Source organism: Ixodes scapularis, unplaced genomic scaffold (assembly GCF_016920785.2).
Source record: "Ixodes scapularis isolate PalLabHiFi unplaced genomic scaffold, ASM1692078v2 PGA_scaffold3__209_contigs__length_174095766, whole genome shotgun sequence".
NCBI lineage: Eukaryota > Metazoa > Arthropoda > Arachnida > Ixodida > Ixodidae > Ixodes > Ixodes scapularis.
The window spans coordinates 122,161,914-122,180,315 of NW_024609868.1; the positions used below are offsets into that span (position 1 = coordinate 122,161,914).

Here is an 18,402-nt window from a genome sequence, read left to right on the forward strand (position 1 = left end):
CTTCACCAGCTCGGCTGTGTTTTTAAAGCGTTATAACGGACTGAACGGTTTTGTAGACTGCAAAACGATTTCATGAAAACTTTGCGAAATAATTTGATGCAAGAGGGCTATATTCGCGTCCGTTTTCGGGCTTCTTTCAAACGTATTTTATTTTGATCCTAACGCCTGGCTTGTTCCTGTCACATCGTGTTTCTAGGGGTCCTCCTTTCTCGTTTTCACGCGGAGATCCAGCATCGGGGGTCGAAGTCGAGCCCCCATCCGGTCGAGTCGGGGAGGCTCTCCTTACGGGTCTTTCCCGCCAGCGTATTTGCTTACACTCCCGAGTTCAAAATCCTTGCGCCCTCGCACATTTTGTTAATGTTGTCATGATCCTCTCGTTACGCGTCTAGCCATCGTGGAGGGCGGCGTCGGCGTGATGCGCTTGTAATCGGAGGATCTGCTGCGGTGCAAGGCGAGTTGGTTGATATCGACGTCAATCGCTGCAGGTTGTTCGTGAAAAAAAAAAAAAAAAGAGAGCTATCGTGCGGCAGCTAGGCGGCAATCCAGGGTGCCTTGCGGGGTAAACCTGGAAATGGTGTAGGTTTGATTGTTCACGTTGGTGATGACTTAAAGGAGCTGTGCAACAATTTTTGTACTGTGCACAAATACCGCTTAAAACGGATCCCTGACGTTAATGACCTATGAAACACGCGTTCGTTTTTCACCCCACGCAATAGAAGTCCCAGAAAAAAATTTAAGAAAAACGAGCAGCGTTCACCCCCTCAACTCGCAGCCAGAACAAGCGGCCACGTGATCTGGAGCCGATTATATGCCGCCAGTGTTGATCATAGCCACGCGCTGGGGTTGGCAAAGCACAGGACACGCGCTGAGTTCCAGACATTGTTATGGCTCGGCTGTTGTCGTCGTTGCAGTGATTGGACACGGGTCACAACCCGAATGCTTCTCGAGCTAGCAATTGTCACGAGCCCAAGTCGAGTGCCCACGCAATGCTCGGGTCCAATCTATGAACCGCATTCAAATATCGTCACTTGGGTGTACTGCGATCCCCGAGTTACGTCATCAAATTTTGCAAAGGAGAGATTGAATGAAAATGACCGCTTTTGTCCTTGAAATTACACCGCAACAAAGGAGCTTCTTGGCCAGTGGCGTTGCGTGTGAGTGTCCTTGAGTCCCAGCTGTGCCAGTAAGCTCGTGTAGAGAGAAAAACATTCCAATTGAATATCGTTGCACAGCTCCTTTAAGTGTCCGTGAGAAAAAGCAGGCCAAGTTTCGAGGTAGGAAGGCCGTTCGTGTACCATACCCTGTCCCTGACGCTGTATGGAGCTGGTCGATGTTTTGCATCGTAGGAGGAACGCTTCATGCCGTGAAGGTAAGCGAGGTTCGCGTTTGCAGCGTCGCAGTTCGCGCGGACGTCGCCGACCTCGTCGGGAAGCGGGGAAAATTCCATTGGTCTACGTGGGACAAAGTTGAACAGGAGTTCGAACGGTGATGTCTGAAGTCCGGCGTACGGCTGCTGGTTCACTTGAAAGCTGGTTGCCTGGAGGTAATCGCTCCAATGGTCGATGTCGCCGTTGACGTTCGTTCGCGCAGACATGGAAGGATTTTTCCGTTGGCGCGTTCGACAAACCTGTTAGCTTCGGGAGTGTAAAGTACTGTTAGGGATGCTCTGAATGCGCCTGTCGGCGAAGTACCGCGAAGCCGAACGAGAGGTTAAGACCCTGTCGTTGTCGGTGATCGAATAACGTGCTCGGTCGACTTGTTAGGTACGGGGCGTGCGACAAGCGCGTGGTGAGGTGGAACGCGGTGATAAAATACCTGTTGTCGTCGGTCCTCGTCTTGCGGAGGATCTTGGGCCGCGGCTGCCAGCCGGCGACATATTCTCTTACAAACGAGACTAAATAAGACGCCGAAGTACCTGATTCTTCTAACGGACGTACTCTTCACAGCGAAGGCAATATCCAGAAAGCGAAGGCTCTCCCGAAAAAAATAAAATAAAAAAGTGTGTTTCTTTTTATGGTTATTTGCATCTTGTTTTCCAAATTCAAACGACTCTTTTCTGATGATGTAGTGATTGCGCAGGCGAGCTGGTGGATGTTAAAGGGCAACTCCGGCCAAAACTCAAAATGAAATAAATTACCGGTATCGCTGTAGTGACACAAAATACGACTCCGGCCAAAATATTACGTCCGTAGGACGCCGCATTCTCAACTAATGCCGATAACAAAAATGCGACCCGCCGCGAGCCGCTGCTCCTTAGCGGGCGGCCAGCGGGTTGCCGATCGCTAAAGCAACATTGGGCTGTGACGTCCGTATCGTTCTCTTTTTTTCCTCCAGTGCGGGCGTTGCGTGGAGTGCGCTTCTTTGAGCCGCCACCACCGCTACTTCGGCTTGTGATTGGCGTGTTTAGCCGTTGCTTTTATCTGTAGCCCATGTAGCTTCGGTAAAGCCTTTTGTTTATTTGCTTGGGAGGACTTTCAGACTCGTTTTAGCAAGCAACTCGGTGCGCCCAAGACTGCCCAGCTGTTCCTCAAAAGATGCCGAGTGCAACTTGTAGCGCTGTGGGCTGCTCAAACAACCCTCTGCGCAATACGGAGGTCCTTTTTCACAAGTGTCCGACGGACCGGAAATTGGAGAAGGTGTGGGTGAACGCTGTTCGACGAGTGGACTTTGGACTTCGGCTTTTAGGCACCCGAAGAAAAAATAACGAAAAGCAGTCGTGTTCAACCCAGCACACGTGTGTTCGGGCGCCGCAGCCCGCGCCGGAGCCTCAAACCTTCGTGTCTGGGACTGACGCGCAGCGCGAAAGCGAGAGGGCCCCCAGTACTGTACGTCACTGGCAGCGCGGCGTAAAGCAACGCCGCTCCATCCACGGAGCCCAGATGACAATTTAGGCCTACCGACGAGTACGGAAGACCACACACACGGCGACAGCCGCCGAGTACGGCACCGAACGAGTTCACTTGTTTTCCAGTCGCTAGCATTTTGGGTATACAAGCGACGAGTACGGCATAGCGCACGCACGGCGGTGGCCGCCGAGTACGGCACCGTACGAGTTCAGGGGTTTTCCAGTCGCTAGCTTTTGGTTAGACGCACTAACTCTTTCTACATATGGTCGATAACTACCACATATACACAATTAAAACAAAATCAGCTTACCTCCTATCTTTAGACAGCTAGCGCAACAGAGGTAGGTGGCACTCGGCCTGCGTACTCGTTGAACGAGAACGATCGTGACGTCACGTTCACATAGCGGCTGATTTCCAGTGTTGCCGGGGCCTCGAGCGGCTAGTTTCGGTTTTGTTGGCCGCGCCCCATACAAAACTTTCAGGCGTCGATATCTTTAAAACTACACATAATAACGAGAAAAAAGTTACACCTTGCAATTCAGGGACGCTGACTGGACTAAAAACAGTCATAATCCGAAAATCGAAAGTATGGACCGGAGTTGCCCTTTAACCATTTTGTTCTTAGCCCGAGACTGAGGCAGGAAAAGAGGAAAGTTTCGAAGTAGAAGGAAAATGAACAGTCGAGGACACGTCTCTAGTCGAGACGTGTCCTCGACTGTTCATTTTCCTTCTACTTCGAAACTTTCCTCTTTTCCTGCCTCAGTCTCGGGCTAAGAACAAAATGGACTCTTTTCTCTCTCCCCCTCACTTTCTAATTTACACCCCTCCCCTCCCTTCCCTCTTCCGCGCCACGCCGCCGCCGATCCGTTGATCCCCGCGCCGTCAACACGCCGCCGCCGGAGGTACAAACACCGGCGCGCCGCCGCCGGCGATTTCTGACCGGCGCACAGGTCTACATGCAGGTCAAGATTGAAGAAAGAATAAACATGTAGAACCGGTAGAACCTTGTTCGATACAACCACATCTTTCACAAAGATGTGGTTGAGTCGTCTTTGCCCTAAATATTTATTATTTCTTTAATATTGGAATATTGGCTACTTTCTGGTTTATGTGGAAGATGAGTTGAGCTAAACGGCTGAACCCTTGACTTTTCGCTAATAATAGCGATTTTTAAAGCGTGTGCTGGCAACATGAGATTTTAGGAGTGCGGCGCGCGTTTGACCGGATTGGGCGGTCGTTACAACAATCCCATCGGCTACGTGGGACTGGCGGGACTTCGAAGCTGCGACAACTTCGATGCGTCCGATGCGGTCTGTTTTTTCTGGTCATGCGGTCACCCATTCTGCATCAGCCGGAACCCTTCAGATCGCTGGATACAGAAAACCACGTCCGGCGTCGCAGGGCGTCTGTCGCGTCACTTCGACCCGTCCTTGAAAGGTTTGGAAGGTGAGTGTTCTTGAGGGGTCGTTAATTCGCGTTTTGCTTGAGAGGTCTTCGTGAGTAAGGCCTGTTCTGAAAAACTCGTGAAGTAAGGTTTTTGTGGGCATCTCATTGCCTGGTTCACGGGGGATGAGAAAGCGTATGTGTTTGTGTGTGTGGGGGGGGGGGGCGGTGGTTGGGTTTGTGTTTGGTTAAGTTTCATCTAGCTCTAATTTAAAATTAAGTAGTAACATATGTTACTTGAATAGGTTTGATGTGCGTACTATGTACATTGCTTCAAAAGCCTGCGGCATCTTAGGGTTCGAAAAACGTGTATCGAAGTTCCGTGCACCTTTAGCTCGAAGAAAATGAAATACAATGATAGTTGTTTTAATCCTACGATTCAAAAAAATCGTAAGTTGTCAATTAGCGCCTGTACCTTGCAGGGACGGCGCTAAAGGAAGGGGAGGGGAGAGGTGGCGGGCACGCCCCCTAAAACTTGCCCCGCCACCCCAATTTAAACAAACATAGTTCGTGATAGCAATGACGGCACCGATTGCCAGCTTTCGGAATGAACAACACAAAGCCCGACCTCCTGGACTGAAGACAAGTGCCGCCAGAAGGAGCCCATGATATACCAGTACAGCCCATGCTATAGCACTCCAAGTCCGACTGCTTCCCGTGATTGGAGTACAGCGTGTCTACAAACACATCTTCTTGTTTTTCCTGTGGGTCGTTTCCTTGGCCGAAGAGTGGAAGCGCTGTGTTTGTGGCAGAGGGGTATTGAAACTAAAAGAAGGCTCCTCAGTAGGACGGCGGACTGCGACTTTATTCCCACTGCACGGCACAGAAGATGTCCGAAGCATCACGGGCTTCCTTCAAGCAGATGAAGGCAAGTGGCAAGGACAATTCAGTCATCGTGTACCTCAGTGAGGCATATTCAGCAGAGGTAGGGAGAACTGCCATTACATCTCTGTGATCGCTGACGTGCTCCGGTTTTCCACGGTGCAGGGAATAGCCCAAAGAGCAGATGATGAGTCAGCTTTGAGTGACAGCATAGGAGATTTTTTGTGCTGCTTCAGCTTGTCACAAAAACCGATTATATCGTGCTAAAAAAACTGAAGGATGACTCTGTTGGTGCAAAATATATGCATCATTCAATTCAGGACAAGATACTCTCCATAATGTTTGATTTGACTTTGTCACTTCAAGACAGAAGTAGACAGCGTCCAATGGTTAACACTATTGGCGGACGGATCCCGAGATGTCAGAAGAACAGAATAGCTCTCTGTAGTAGTGTGGTATTTTTTAAATGGATCAGTCTACATAGGCATAGACTACGAGGGGGGGGGGGGGCATCCCCCCCTAGTGAGATCCAGGGGGGAAGGGGGGGGGGGGGGGGGCAGAGCTCTGCCCCCCCCCCTTCGGGCCATGATCTTTACCGAAATGCTGTTCACGTGCCATGTAACGAGCTTCTAGTAGTGGCATGTAAACAAAATAACGCACAGAGCGACGGACATATGGCAATATACATAGGCTGTCAAATGTACCCCCTAAAATAAACTACTGATAATTTCCGGTATAAAAAAAATTGCACAAAAATGCATCCTCCCCCCCCTCCCCCCCCCCCTCAGAGAACTTCTCAGCCTGCCCCCCCCCCCCCCCCGGAAAATGGAAGGTCTACGCCGCTGTCCGTCTATGAATGTTTTCTAAGGTTTTGAAATGCGAAGACCCTGGGTGCAGCCTCACTCCTTAGCTGTGCTAAGGAAAGGCTAGCCAGATGTGGCACTCATCTAGAAAACTGCATCGCTCAAACCTACAATGGCACTAGTGTGATGAGCGGTAAGATTAATTGTGTCCAAGCACTGCTCAAAAGAGATGTGCCTCAAGCCATCTACGTTCATTGCCTCAACCATCGACTGGACTCACTCCTCAAAAGAGAGATGCCTCAAGCCATCTACGTTCATTTCCTCAACCATCGACTGGACCTAGTTATATTACTCATGCGACCGTCATTGCAATCCAGGAGCAGGTGTGCGGCTCGACAATCGAACTGAAAGAAATCGGTGAGACAAGATGGGACGTGCCAAGTCAGTGCATGCAAAGCCGTCATCTGCACGCTCCCTGCAATAATTATCACACTCGCACAGATTGCCAAAAGCACAAAAGCTCGGGGAATTCTGCACCAGTTAATTAAACTTCATGTTTGTTGTGCATTTATGCTTTTTTGGCTATGCTTTGGGTGGGCTGCAAATCCTTTCGGATTACCTGCAGAACAAAATCTGCAATCTATCTCGGGCCTTCATAATGGTCACTGCAGTATGTGAGCGGTTTAGGAACCTGAAGATGTCGGAGGGCTTAGCATTTGTAGCCAAATCGCAAGCGTTGCAGAGATGAACAAAATCAGTCCCACGACAGACCGAAGAGTGAGCCGTCTGCCTGCACACCTGGTGAAATATCTCACGGACATCCAGCCCCCTGGGGATGACTCCAGCTGGTGCACCGAAAATTACTACCATGTCCCCTTTTGTCTCATTGTTTTGGATAGAAGGGGCAAAAAGATTCACTGGAGGTTTGGCAAAAATGACATCTTCAGGGTCCTCAACTGTTTGGTACCTCAGCATGATCGTTTGGACATCACTCTGATCGTTTGGACATCACTCTGATCGAACTGCTAGCAAAGCACTACTCATGCAGCTGAGACAGCCTGGCGGCTGAAATGAAACTGCTTCCCAAAGTTCTCCAGCGGTACGAAAAAGATATCAAGCGCAAGGTGACGACCAGATTGATGTTTGCGGAATTCCTGGAAAACCTTCGAATTGCATATCAAGACTCGTATAATCTTTGTGTGATAGCTTTGACGATTCTTACATCCAGTGCTGTTTGTGAGCGCATATTCTCGTGCCTGCGTCGGCTGAAGACATATCTACGGTACAAAATGTCCGACGAGAGACTCGTGAACTTGGCCGTTCTTGCCGTGGAGAAAGCCACAGCGAAAAGCCTGAACCCAAGTGACATCGTCACCATCTTTGATGTTGCCCATCATAACAGACGAATTCATCTCCACTGAACTCAGGGCCACGAGCATGAACGGTTTATGTAGTGATGTGTAATATAAATATGTGTAAATATCCTGCATTTGAAATGCTACAATAAGTAGGGTTGTGAACACACTGTAAAATACTGAAATAAACTGAGCCGATATCTGCTACAAATGTCCCAAACAGCTCGCGGTCAGTATGGCTGGGAGGGACTAGGGCTCTACCAAGCCATTCTCCCCGTTTTCTTTTCTATTTTTCTCTTACAGTTTGATTGTGACAGCTGAAGTACCAAGAGCACATGCCATACGCCTGCCCACTCCCCCCCTCCCCCACTTCCCTATAAAAAGTCTGGTGCCGTCTCTGGTCCCGTGTACTTCTCCTTTTTTAATCTTTGTGTTTTCAGTGCTAATTTTATTTTCTTCAGTCATGTACAGTCTCCTGCAACATAATGACCCACTGGGTGCGTCTTGCATAGCCGGTGGCTGGCGGGGGTGCCATGCACGCTTTGGGCGATTCTATTCTACCCCGAGGGAAGAACTCGCTCGAGGCTCAGCTAAAGCGCAGTGCGCGCTTATCAATTTCTCGTTTCTTTTTCGGTGGCGGAGAGCAGTTTCTTAGCGTCATGCCACGGCCATGTTTTACTAAAGCCTCAACGGGCCTGGGCCAAGGAGATTGTTGTGATATTAAAGCGCGAGATCTGTGCCAACCTTTTAACGAATGAATGCACTCTTGAACTCATTTTACCTTCTGAATATAGGACTCGGGTATAACTTCAATATTTTTTATATTATTTGGCCGTGCTTGTTCCGACATTTTACGCCAGATACAACTGATAAAAACAAGTGATGATTATGCTTGCTTCGAGCCTTGGTGACCATAACTCTGGGCATGAAACCGACGAAGCGTGCTCTTCCGCTAAATCAAAACCAGAATTTGTTAAGGGGATACTGAACCAAACAATTTAGTGCCCATAATAAGTGGCGCACATTCTTTTCACGAGCCAGCAGCCGCCGGTGTGCGCGAGCACACTCAACAAAATTGACGTCATAGTCCCCTATTTTCGCTAAAGATGACAGTGAAATGTATGGGTTTTGGGCCAAAGGAAATAAAGACGTGCTTTTCATCTACACAAGTGAAAGCTACATGCTTCTTAGACCAATTAATCGCTTATGTTCTACACCAGACCCCACTGTGGAGATGAAAAGCTTGTTTTTATTCTCCTTTTCCCCGGAGCCCACATATTTCACTGTCATCTTAAAAGAGGTGTGCAACGATTTTAACGTTGCATCTTCTACTTTTGACATTGTTTATCTTGTTACGAAGAACAGAAAACGCATCTCCTTCCTTCGAAATGTTGCGATTCTGCTGCATAATCGCGAGGCAAAAATGAGAATAATTCCCGACCTGCAGCCGCAAGCGGCAACCATGAGAACCACGCGGCATGACGTCAATGGGGGACTTGTAAATAAATAGGAAGTTGTGCAAGTACCTGCCCGATAAAAGGTCATTTTTCTATAAATCTTGTCGTTTCAACACAAATATAAATGCGTCAAAAACCTGGAATCATCGACAAAACTTTTATTTTATAAAGTTTAGTGGCGCCATCTATTTGAGGTCAACAAAACCGTCAGCTCCATCTGCTACCGCAAACCGCCGCCAGGAGCCGTAGGGGGATGGGGGCAGATAGAGCCCCGGACGGGGATGGCGAGACTTGGATGAGACTTTCTCCCTTTCGCCATGTTGATCAAGCTGCGCAAGCACGTGTTCGCGAGCGGGTAAGTTCTCGCTGCTCACTGATGACTCTAGAGAGAGAGCTTCACCGGAGCCCCGCGTGTCCCCTATTGACGTTATAGCGCACGTGACTCGGAAGATGGTAAAGGAGTTGAGGGGTGCCGAAAACCTCAATCTTTGTACATTTTTAAAATAAAAACTAGGACATGCAGGCAAAAGCGGTTTTTTGTTCTTTACTTCAGAAAGGTCGAGACACCAATTCCCAAATTATTTAAACAAAGCACTGAAATTGTTGCACAGCGTGAATGAGGGACAATGGCATCAATTTCGTTGCGTGTGCTCGCACACACCGGCGGCTGCTGGCTCGTGGAAAAATTGTGCGCCAATTATTATAGACACTGAATTGTTTGTTTCAGAATCCCTTTAAGCGCATTCAGGCCCGGCAGGATTGGTTGCGCCTCGAGTCTACTCCCATCGAAACAGAATGGAGCGCGTGCAGCGCCCCCTCCAACTGCCGTCTCAGCCAGACGCTCCCAGTGGGCCTTTCATGTTGCAGGAGACTGTACCAACTAGCCCACCTGGCCACTGTAATACAGCTGAAGCTTTTTGGGCACTCTGTACACTTTGTTCCTTCTGGAGCTGTTGTACTCTTGCTCAGTAACTGAATACTGTAAACGACTAAATTTTCGCAAGGACCCAATTTTCGCGAATTTCTCGAATCGCCTACAATTCGCGAAAAATATGTCCCGCAAACGATTCGGGCTATGTGTGAATGCTACGGAAGCTACACTCGATTCGCAAAAATTAGAACCCGCAAATAATTTTAAATTTTCAGCTTTGGCGCGATTCGCGAAAATTTGAGCCCGCGAAAATTAAGTTGTTTGCAGTATACAGTTACTCTAGTTTCATCTAGTCACTATCTCAGGTTCGCATCGCCAACAAGCTCGAGGGTGTATGGCACTGCATCACTCATGCTGTCTGTTGTTGCCCTTGTGGCTCATGTGTGTGCTACGACGCCGACATACTGTGGCTTGGGCCAATTTCCTCTATAAACTCGTAGATGGCATGTTGATGGCACCTATTTCCGCTTGTCGATAAGACAAGCAAGTTGTGCAGCCTGAGCTCCAGCGTGCCTGTCCACCTTGTTACTTGCTTGTGCTCCCTTCTGCAGCAGGTAGGGCTGGGATTTCTCATATTGGCCCGTTGAGACCCCTGTGTTTTGGGTTTATAATGCTTGACGAAACCTTCTAGTGGTCGGGAAGAGCGTATGTATTGGTTGATTCGACTTTGAATGTGAGCGATGTTGTCTATCCTCTCCATTTGGCTCATATCTCACCCCGGTGTAAACCAAATTTGTTAACACGACAGTGTTTTGTCCACAGACGCACTCGGCTACCCATAGACGAACTTGTCCACGGCCGTGCCTTGCGCAGGGACAGTGATGGGCGGGAGCACCTTTCAGACTACTTTCCTGATAAAGGTGGGATATTGATGCATGGCATCAAATTTTTGCATCACTGTTTCTCATTACCTCGTTACTCGTACTGTAAAAACAGACGGAGCTAAACTAACAAGAGAATTGTCTTCCTTTCGTTGGCTTCTTGATGCTGAAACTCTTGCCCCACAATCATTCGTATCTGACAATCTCTGCTCAATATGTACATTTCTCCTTTCTTTTCCAAAGAGAGCAACTTGCTTTGCAGCTCGGGATTGTTTGTACTGCAAGACTGCACATTCACTAAAGGTGTGGGTAGGTTTATTGACCCCAACAGTTGTCATTCCAAGGCATAAAAGTTTCCTTGTTTGAAGGAACTTGATGAGTGCAGGGGATTCTTTTGCAGAATAGTTCTGGGAGCAGCTTGCGAGTCTTCCGTAACTTGATCCTAGGTCGGCAGGAAGCATTGCTGTTGCGAAGAAGGATCCATGCTTTATGATCCCACAATTTCTTGTTCTTCCATCACCTGGCAACTATGCTCCATTCACCCTGAAAGGGCCACTCAAGTAGATTCTGAGATTGTCTATTTATGGTGATAACTCAATTTATAACTCTAAGCTTCCTAAAAATCCCAGAATTACACTCATGGATGACTAATTTTCCTATTCAATATCTAATCAAAGACTGTGACATACCCCTCTTTCTACGCCTTGAAGCAGACACCAAAAGGTGCCGTCGGATGTTGTTTTCGAAAAAATAATTGCTGTATTACATCTACGCCCTAAGATTTGACGTTTTTGTCAAATAATAATGCACAACACGCCTAAAAATAGCAATAATAGGGTGGTTGCATTTGGAATTAAACACTGGTGTCGGGTGAGAATTTTCATTTGCTTCAAAAATTATATATTATGTCCTCATTTTCGTATTGAACAAAACCACTTGTTAAAATTGTTTAGAAAAAAACACATTTCTTTTTTCACAAAATATCTGGAGAGGAGCAAGGTGAAGTGCTACGTTTAGCCTACAGATGATTCTAACCAAAGACGGCAGATGACAAAGGGGGTGAGGGACAAGGGGTGCAAGGGTTTGTTTGTCCCTTGTCCGTCTTGTCATCCATCGTCTCCAGTTAAAATCGTGTAACGTTAACCAGCTCGCCTGTTTATTAACCTTGTCTTCTAACATTCAGGCAGCTCGATATTTGTACCCAGTTTTGTCGGTTGTTATAAATAGGTAAAAACGAACAGTCGCAGTCATTTTTCTTGTAAATGTATGACACATGGCCTATTTTTCTTTCTAAACTAAACTGCTTTGGCATATTTCATTCCAGAAATCAAGAATGCCAAACATTGCATCTTTGACGTGTTGGTGACATTTGGAGCCTTGTATCTTAGGATTCACTATATATTTTGCTTATTAATACTTTGCAGTGCTAGACCTATTCATATGCTATTTGCAACTTTCAGTGATGGTGGTACTGCGGGGTCCCTCTCGTTACATTGAAACTCGTTTTGTGGACAACTTTTCATGGACACGCGTTTCGTCGACACAGTCGTTTCATTGGCACTCGTTACACGCATTGCACACTGTAGGGACATTTTGTCACGTGTGTATCACTGGGGTGAGTCAGGGCTGGGCAGAGACACTCCAAAAAGTATTTGGGAATACAAATACTGAGATACATGTGATTTAAGGCCAAAATACAGATATTGAGATACATTTGTCTTTTAGGCAACGGGATATCCCTGAGATACCTCCGCAATAACGACGAAAAAGTATTCCAGAATACAGATACAGATACTCATAGAAATACATTTGTTCCCAAACAGTGCTACGTGGAAAGGGTGCAGTTCGCGGCGAATGCGAAAGGTAATTTATGCTTGTGCTCCTCTTTTTGTGCCATTTTATGCACTACCCATTACCTCAAACTCTTTATCTATCATTCATTCCGCTAAAAGAACCTGTCACTCCCGTTGAACCACATATAGTTACAGAACTGTAAAGACTGCGTACCATGCTTGACAAAAGGCATCTGCCCGAAATGAACCCTGTTTTGCAATGAAGGCGCATGTCAAACTGTCAGATTATAAGCTTCTGAGTCACCCATAGGAAGGGAGATTGAACAACAGGGCCATACTTTTTCTCCACTCAACTCCTTCACAGCGGTCGCTCTGCTAAATAGACCTATCTCACCAGGCAGTTTGACAACGCCACCGCTGCCGCAATGCATCGAGGGAACTTTAGTCTTTCTGCGCGTGCGACAACCTGGCTGGAGCTCTGCGCGTGCAGGGCATGAACAGTCTCGTGCAGTGCCAATTGCCTCCTGTGAACTAAAGTTATGGCTGCCTCGCGCATGCGCCGAACGCTTGGTGAGATCGTGTATTGGAAAGAGTGGAGGGCTTTGTGAGAGGAGCTGATTTTGTTATTCTTGCAAGTAACCTTCTTTAAACCACAATTATTTTTTATTGTTGGTGACTGAGATGGATCGTGTTATATGGCAGGCTTATATTATAAATTCTGAAGCAGGTTGCACCAAACAGATGTTTTTATCCTTTAAATTTATCTTAAAAAGGGCAACAAATGTAACGAGATGCCTAAGTCGGGCAAAGTATCACGATAAAAGCGATACGTTGTAAATGTATTTCACTACTGAGATACAAATGCGTTCTACAGATGTATCTCGATACAGAGATACAGATACTTTAAAGTATCTCTAAGATACTATCACGATACATTTCTATCGCAATACTGCCTAGCCCTGGGGTGAGCCTTAACCCACCCCCTCACCTGCGTTCACGCCTCTTCGCGGTGACAGTCTGAGGCGGCTCATTCAAAAATATTAAACCACGTGGCCGACCCATACACGCCTCTTCGCGGCGACAGTCTCATGTAGCTTATTAGAGAAAGAAGCTAATCTGAGCTGGTCGATGAAATGATTTGTCGATGAAACATCATTCAATGAACTGATTGCCACCGGGTACCGCGGTGTGAAAATCACGCTCTCTAGCTCCTGAATGATCGGCTTCACAATAAATGTGATCGCCTACAGCTTCCTGACGTGCAAAATCAAGTGAGGCTCAAATGCTGCTCGTATATAGACCTTTTCATTACAGTAGTTGCCTGACCGGCGGGTAGAGGGCGCTCGCTGGCGCACTCGGCGCCATTAGGTTGCTTCAATTTGGTCGGTTTCGGTTTCAACGTACACACGATTGTGATGCTGTTTCATGCCACTTTCGATTAATTTTTGCGATATGAATTTCTTTCGAGTAGCACACAGCGAATTAAACAATAGTATTGAGCCACTTGGCAAACCACGAAGTGGTTTCGAGCCTAAATTGCAATCTGTTTTTACGAACACTGTATGCGTCTGATTCCGTCCATCATTAATTTCGGCCAGGTTCGGTGGTGAAACAACTGCGCTGATGCGCAGGGAGGAGTACCATAGTCCACGTCCGTACCCGCGGGCACTAATTTCAAGAAGAAAAAAAAAATTAAGAGCAGGACAAGCTCCGCCTGCACAGTGCGCTCAATGCCTGCCGCCGTGCTTTGGCTGTGCGCGCACCGAGCGGTACGGAAGGTAGATAGCTCGCGCTCAAGTCAGATATTGAACTGATCATCTTATATTGCAACAGACTATATTGCATGAGTGCTTAGTGAAAGAGTTGGTCGACAGCATGATTAACAATCTGCTGAATCACCAAGAACAGATGAACTGACAAGTTTACTGTTCGATGTTTGGTTTCCGTACACCAACCTTTTCTAACTTCGAGACTGGAAACGTCTTTTATAACGACTAGAAAAGTTTAATATAATCAGGTAGATAATATAAAAAAGTGATATTGTCTCGGCCTGTTTTATTTAAAGAAATTAAGCTCTCGACAAATATTTTGATAGACCAGCCTATGCTGACTAGAAAATTTCTTTAACTAAAGTACCCATTTGCAGCATTTCAAAATATTGGCCTTATGAAATAAACTTTTTGTCATATGGACATTTGCTTACGACGTTCTCAAGGTATGAGACTGGTAAGATAAGTGAATGCCAGGCTTCAAATAAAGTCTGATATTCATCTTCCGTAAAATTTGCCGAATGAAATTAAAGAGCGCAAAAGAAATGATCTCCGATAAGTTTGGCTGAAGTCGAACGCCAGGCGCCACCCAATGGACCTGTGTAGAAAGCTGTTCACTGATTTGAAACGATGCTCTTTGCACATTTTGACATCGCCATCTACTGAAAGTAACTCCCTATGCGCCGTCGACAATTGGCTGCACTCCGGTGATTTTCATGCAGAAGGATTCTTTTCGGCGTCACATTTTATGAGTCATAGGCACTATCAAGCTGTCTGTGGTAGTTTCTTACGCGGGGAGTTCAATTATTTGTGTTGAAATAAATTAATTGAAATTGCATGGTTATATTAAAAAATTACTAAAGCAACTGAAAACTATGGACATGGGACCAAGCATGATATACAATTCCGTGGAATTCATAAATAAACCGATAAAGCGAATGCTTATATCACAACGTAAAACAGATATAGGTGTGATTTTGTGAACAAACAAGTTGCCTAATGTTAAGGTACCATTATTTCTAGCATAAAAAATTATTCAAACTAAATGTTTGTTCCCGCGCCCTGTCCATTAGTTCCCTAGTGTAATCAAAAGAAACTGTTTTCGATCTGTTGGAACTACAAAACACCATTTTTTTCAGGAAAAACACGTGGCTAATTACGCTGAGTGGTTTTGTTTTCTTCCTTGACACCAATGCGCACTCATATATATATACATAATAACATTGGGCTTTCTATTGCAAATGTTCCGCCCTTATTAGTAACCGAACTTCAGTTCTCATAAGTTATTGGTATTTGAACCCTCGAGGCTCTCTTCAAGTCCTATATGTTCTCAATGTGCGCAAGTGCTAACGCTGATTCCTGTTCCTATAAAACCTTTTCACACGTATCCCGCACGCTGACGGTAAAAAATATTCAGAACGTGTTACAAAATCAACTACAGAAGTTGCGCGCATAATGATGTAATGCAATTGCATGGTAAGTAGAAGTATCGGATGACACTTTACGGAGTAAGGCAAGAGACGCGGTGAAACGCGACGAAAAACACGAATTCAACGCATCCGCCAAGGCGCGGACGGGAGAGCGGAGCAAGAAGTTGAAGCAACCTAATGGCGGCCGCATCACGTGATTCCAAGATGGCAGCGCCCATGCGGTGGAGGGTGAAAAGGTCTATAGCAAAACTATAATTACTTATGCGTCGCAGACCCAGCCTCGTACTGCTGTTCTACAATGATAATCCAGATGGCAGCCATTTTTATAGGTGCCAGTGCGCCTTCTATAGGCCATGAAAGTTACGAATCGACTGGGTACCTTTTTAGTTTAATTTATTTTCACAAAATAATTAATATAAATTTTTAAATTTTGACAAAAAAATAAAATTTAGCATAATGTAGATTTAGCAAAAGTATTGAGATACAAATGTATCGCGATAGTATCTTAGAGATACTTTTGAGTATCTGTATCTCTGTATCGAGATACATTTGAAAAAAAATATTTGTATCTCAGTATGAAATACATTCACAATGTATCGCTTGTATCACGAGACTTCAGCTCCTCTTTCCAATTTAGCAAACGAACATTGTAAAAGAGTTGAGTGGACAAAAAGTATGGCCCGGTTTTCCATTCTCCCCACACTATGGGTGACTCAGAAGCATATAAGACAACAATTTGAGATGCGCCCTCACGGCAAAAACGGTTCATTTCGGGAAGACTCCTTTCTTCAAGCTTAGTATGCAGTCTTTACCATTCTGTAACTATGTGGTTCAATGGGGTGACATTCTTTTTAGCAGCATTAATGATAAATAAGGAGTTCGAGGTAAGGGGTAGTGCATAAAATGCCACAAAAAGAGGAGCGTTCGGGAACAGATGTATCTCTATAAGTCTATATCTGTATTCCGGAATACTTTTTTTGGCGTTTTTGCAGAAGTATTTCAGGGATATCCCGTTGCATAAAAGACAAATGTATCTCAGTATCTGTTATCTGTATTCGAGCCTTAAAACACCTGTATCTCAGTATTTGTATTCCTGAATGCTTTTTCGAGTATCTCTGCCCAGCCCTGATTTGAACCCACCTAATCAAAAAAGGAAAAGTTTTATTTATATCTTATTTTTTATTGTTCCCAATAATGTTAACTTTCTGTGGGCATAATCGAAGTTCTGCTTTTTTTTTTTTATTTTCTGTAGAATTGCTCAAACACAGATGCCTGTACCCGCATTGGCAAAAGGGTAATTTAAAAAAAATTGGGCTTTACTGCAAGGTTTTTCAACCTTAAACTGCTAAGGGCAGAGAAGTCGGAAGTGTTTGGGACGTGAAGGGGCGACGGAAAGGGGCGGATAGTGTTGTGTTTCGATTTCAGTCTCGATATTTTAGCAAGCCGTTCTGTAAGCCAAAGGAAGGCAAGCGAATCCAAGGGATCCATTTGGGCACCATGAATAAAGACGGTTATCAGTTTACATAACCGGCTTCTTCTTTCTGGTTCAAATCACCAGACACAACAAATTGGCGACGAGCGATGCGTCCAACATGACAAGGTAACCCCGTGCCTCCTCATCGGATCACCGAATGAGCAAGGAAGGTCAGTTCACCGGCTCCCGACGCTCAGAAAATTTCAAGCAGCGTGGGCTCAAAAGCAAGATGGCGTTTGCTCCGTCTTTGCCGGTTTTCCCGCCCTTCGATGTTAGCTCGTCTCCAGCAACGCTCGGAGATCGGTGGCGACGTTGGATCGACAGATTCGAGAATCTGTTGACGGCACTCAAGGTCAAGGATGCAAAGCAAAAGAGGGCTCTGCTGCTCCACTACATCGGTGAGGAAGGCTACGACGTGTACGCGTCACTCGGACCGTTGACGGCAACCCCACCCAGCGTAACCACGGCAGTTACCACTACGGGACAAACCGGTCAAAGCGAAGCGGGAAGCACTTCTGGATCACCAGATGACTACGACAAAGCAAAACAGCTGCTCCAAGACCACTTCACGCCGAGGGTTAACCGAGACTACGAAATCTTCAACTTCCGAAAAACGACTTAACAAGATGGTGAGACCATCGATGCCTTCTACACACGCCTCCGTGCGATGGCAAGGCACTGTTCTTTTGCAGACACTGACGCAGAGATAAAATTGCAAATCGTGCTCAGTACTTCATCCACGAAACTACGGCGTTTCGCGCTCCAGACCGACGAGACGCTCGAGAAGATTCTAACACAAGGACGGACGTACGAGGTCACCTCGCGACAGTTGAAAGAAATGGAGACATCTGCGACCGACCAGGTGAATCACTTGATGCGCAAGGAGAAGTCTTGGAAGCAGAGATCCACCCACACGTCAAAGCAGCAACAAACTACAACTGAAAGAAAGTGTTTCAACTGTGGTGGACTGTGGCCCCACGAGCAAGGAAAGTTCTGTCCAGCAAGGAACAAAACTTGTAAAGCATGCAAAAAGCGAGGACACTTCGCAGACGTATGCCGAGGAAAGAGCCAACAAGGTGGACCCAACACGGCTCACAGGCTGGTTGAGCACAGTTCGGACTCTGATTCGGACGACCAAGCTTTCACGCTACAGCGCAACAACTCAAAGGCTCCAAAAGTTACGTTTTTGACCATCGGTGACCGTGACATTGACTTTATTGTAGACACAGGAGCTTCAGTAAACGTCATCAGTCATGACACATACAGCAAGATCCCAGGCAAACCGACCCTGTGTGGCCCAGTACCAAAAGTGTTTGCATACGGATCAAGAACAGAACTTCCTTTATTGGGCAAGTTTTCTGCTGAACTCTGCTACAAGGACACCAAGTTGCGGGATACCATATTGGTGACAAGGACGCCAAGTGAGTCACTGTTGTGCTTCAAGTCAGCCGAAGCTCT

General features: G+C 46.3%; 1 protein-coding gene across 4 annotated transcripts in view; it reads left to right on the forward strand.

Moving 5' to 3' along the window:
* Positions 1-3,980: 3,980 nt before the first annotated feature.
* Positions 3,981-18,402, forward strand: part of LOC8024435 — a 75,684-nt gene continuing 61,262 nt past the window's right edge. For 2 of the 4 annotated variants that reach the window (XM_029969807.4, XM_042292614.1), the window contains exons 1-2: positions 3,992-4,292; positions 10,420-10,517. In XM_029969807.4, coding sequence (XP_029825667.4) covers positions 4,174-4,292; positions 10,420-10,517 — 217 coding nt within the window. In that variant the 5' untranslated portion in view covers positions 3,992-4,173. Of the gene's footprint in view, positions 4,293-10,419; positions 10,518-18,402 lie in introns of all 4 variants that reach the window. The other 2 variants (XM_042292615.1, XM_042292616.1) reach the window with 2 other exon arrangements.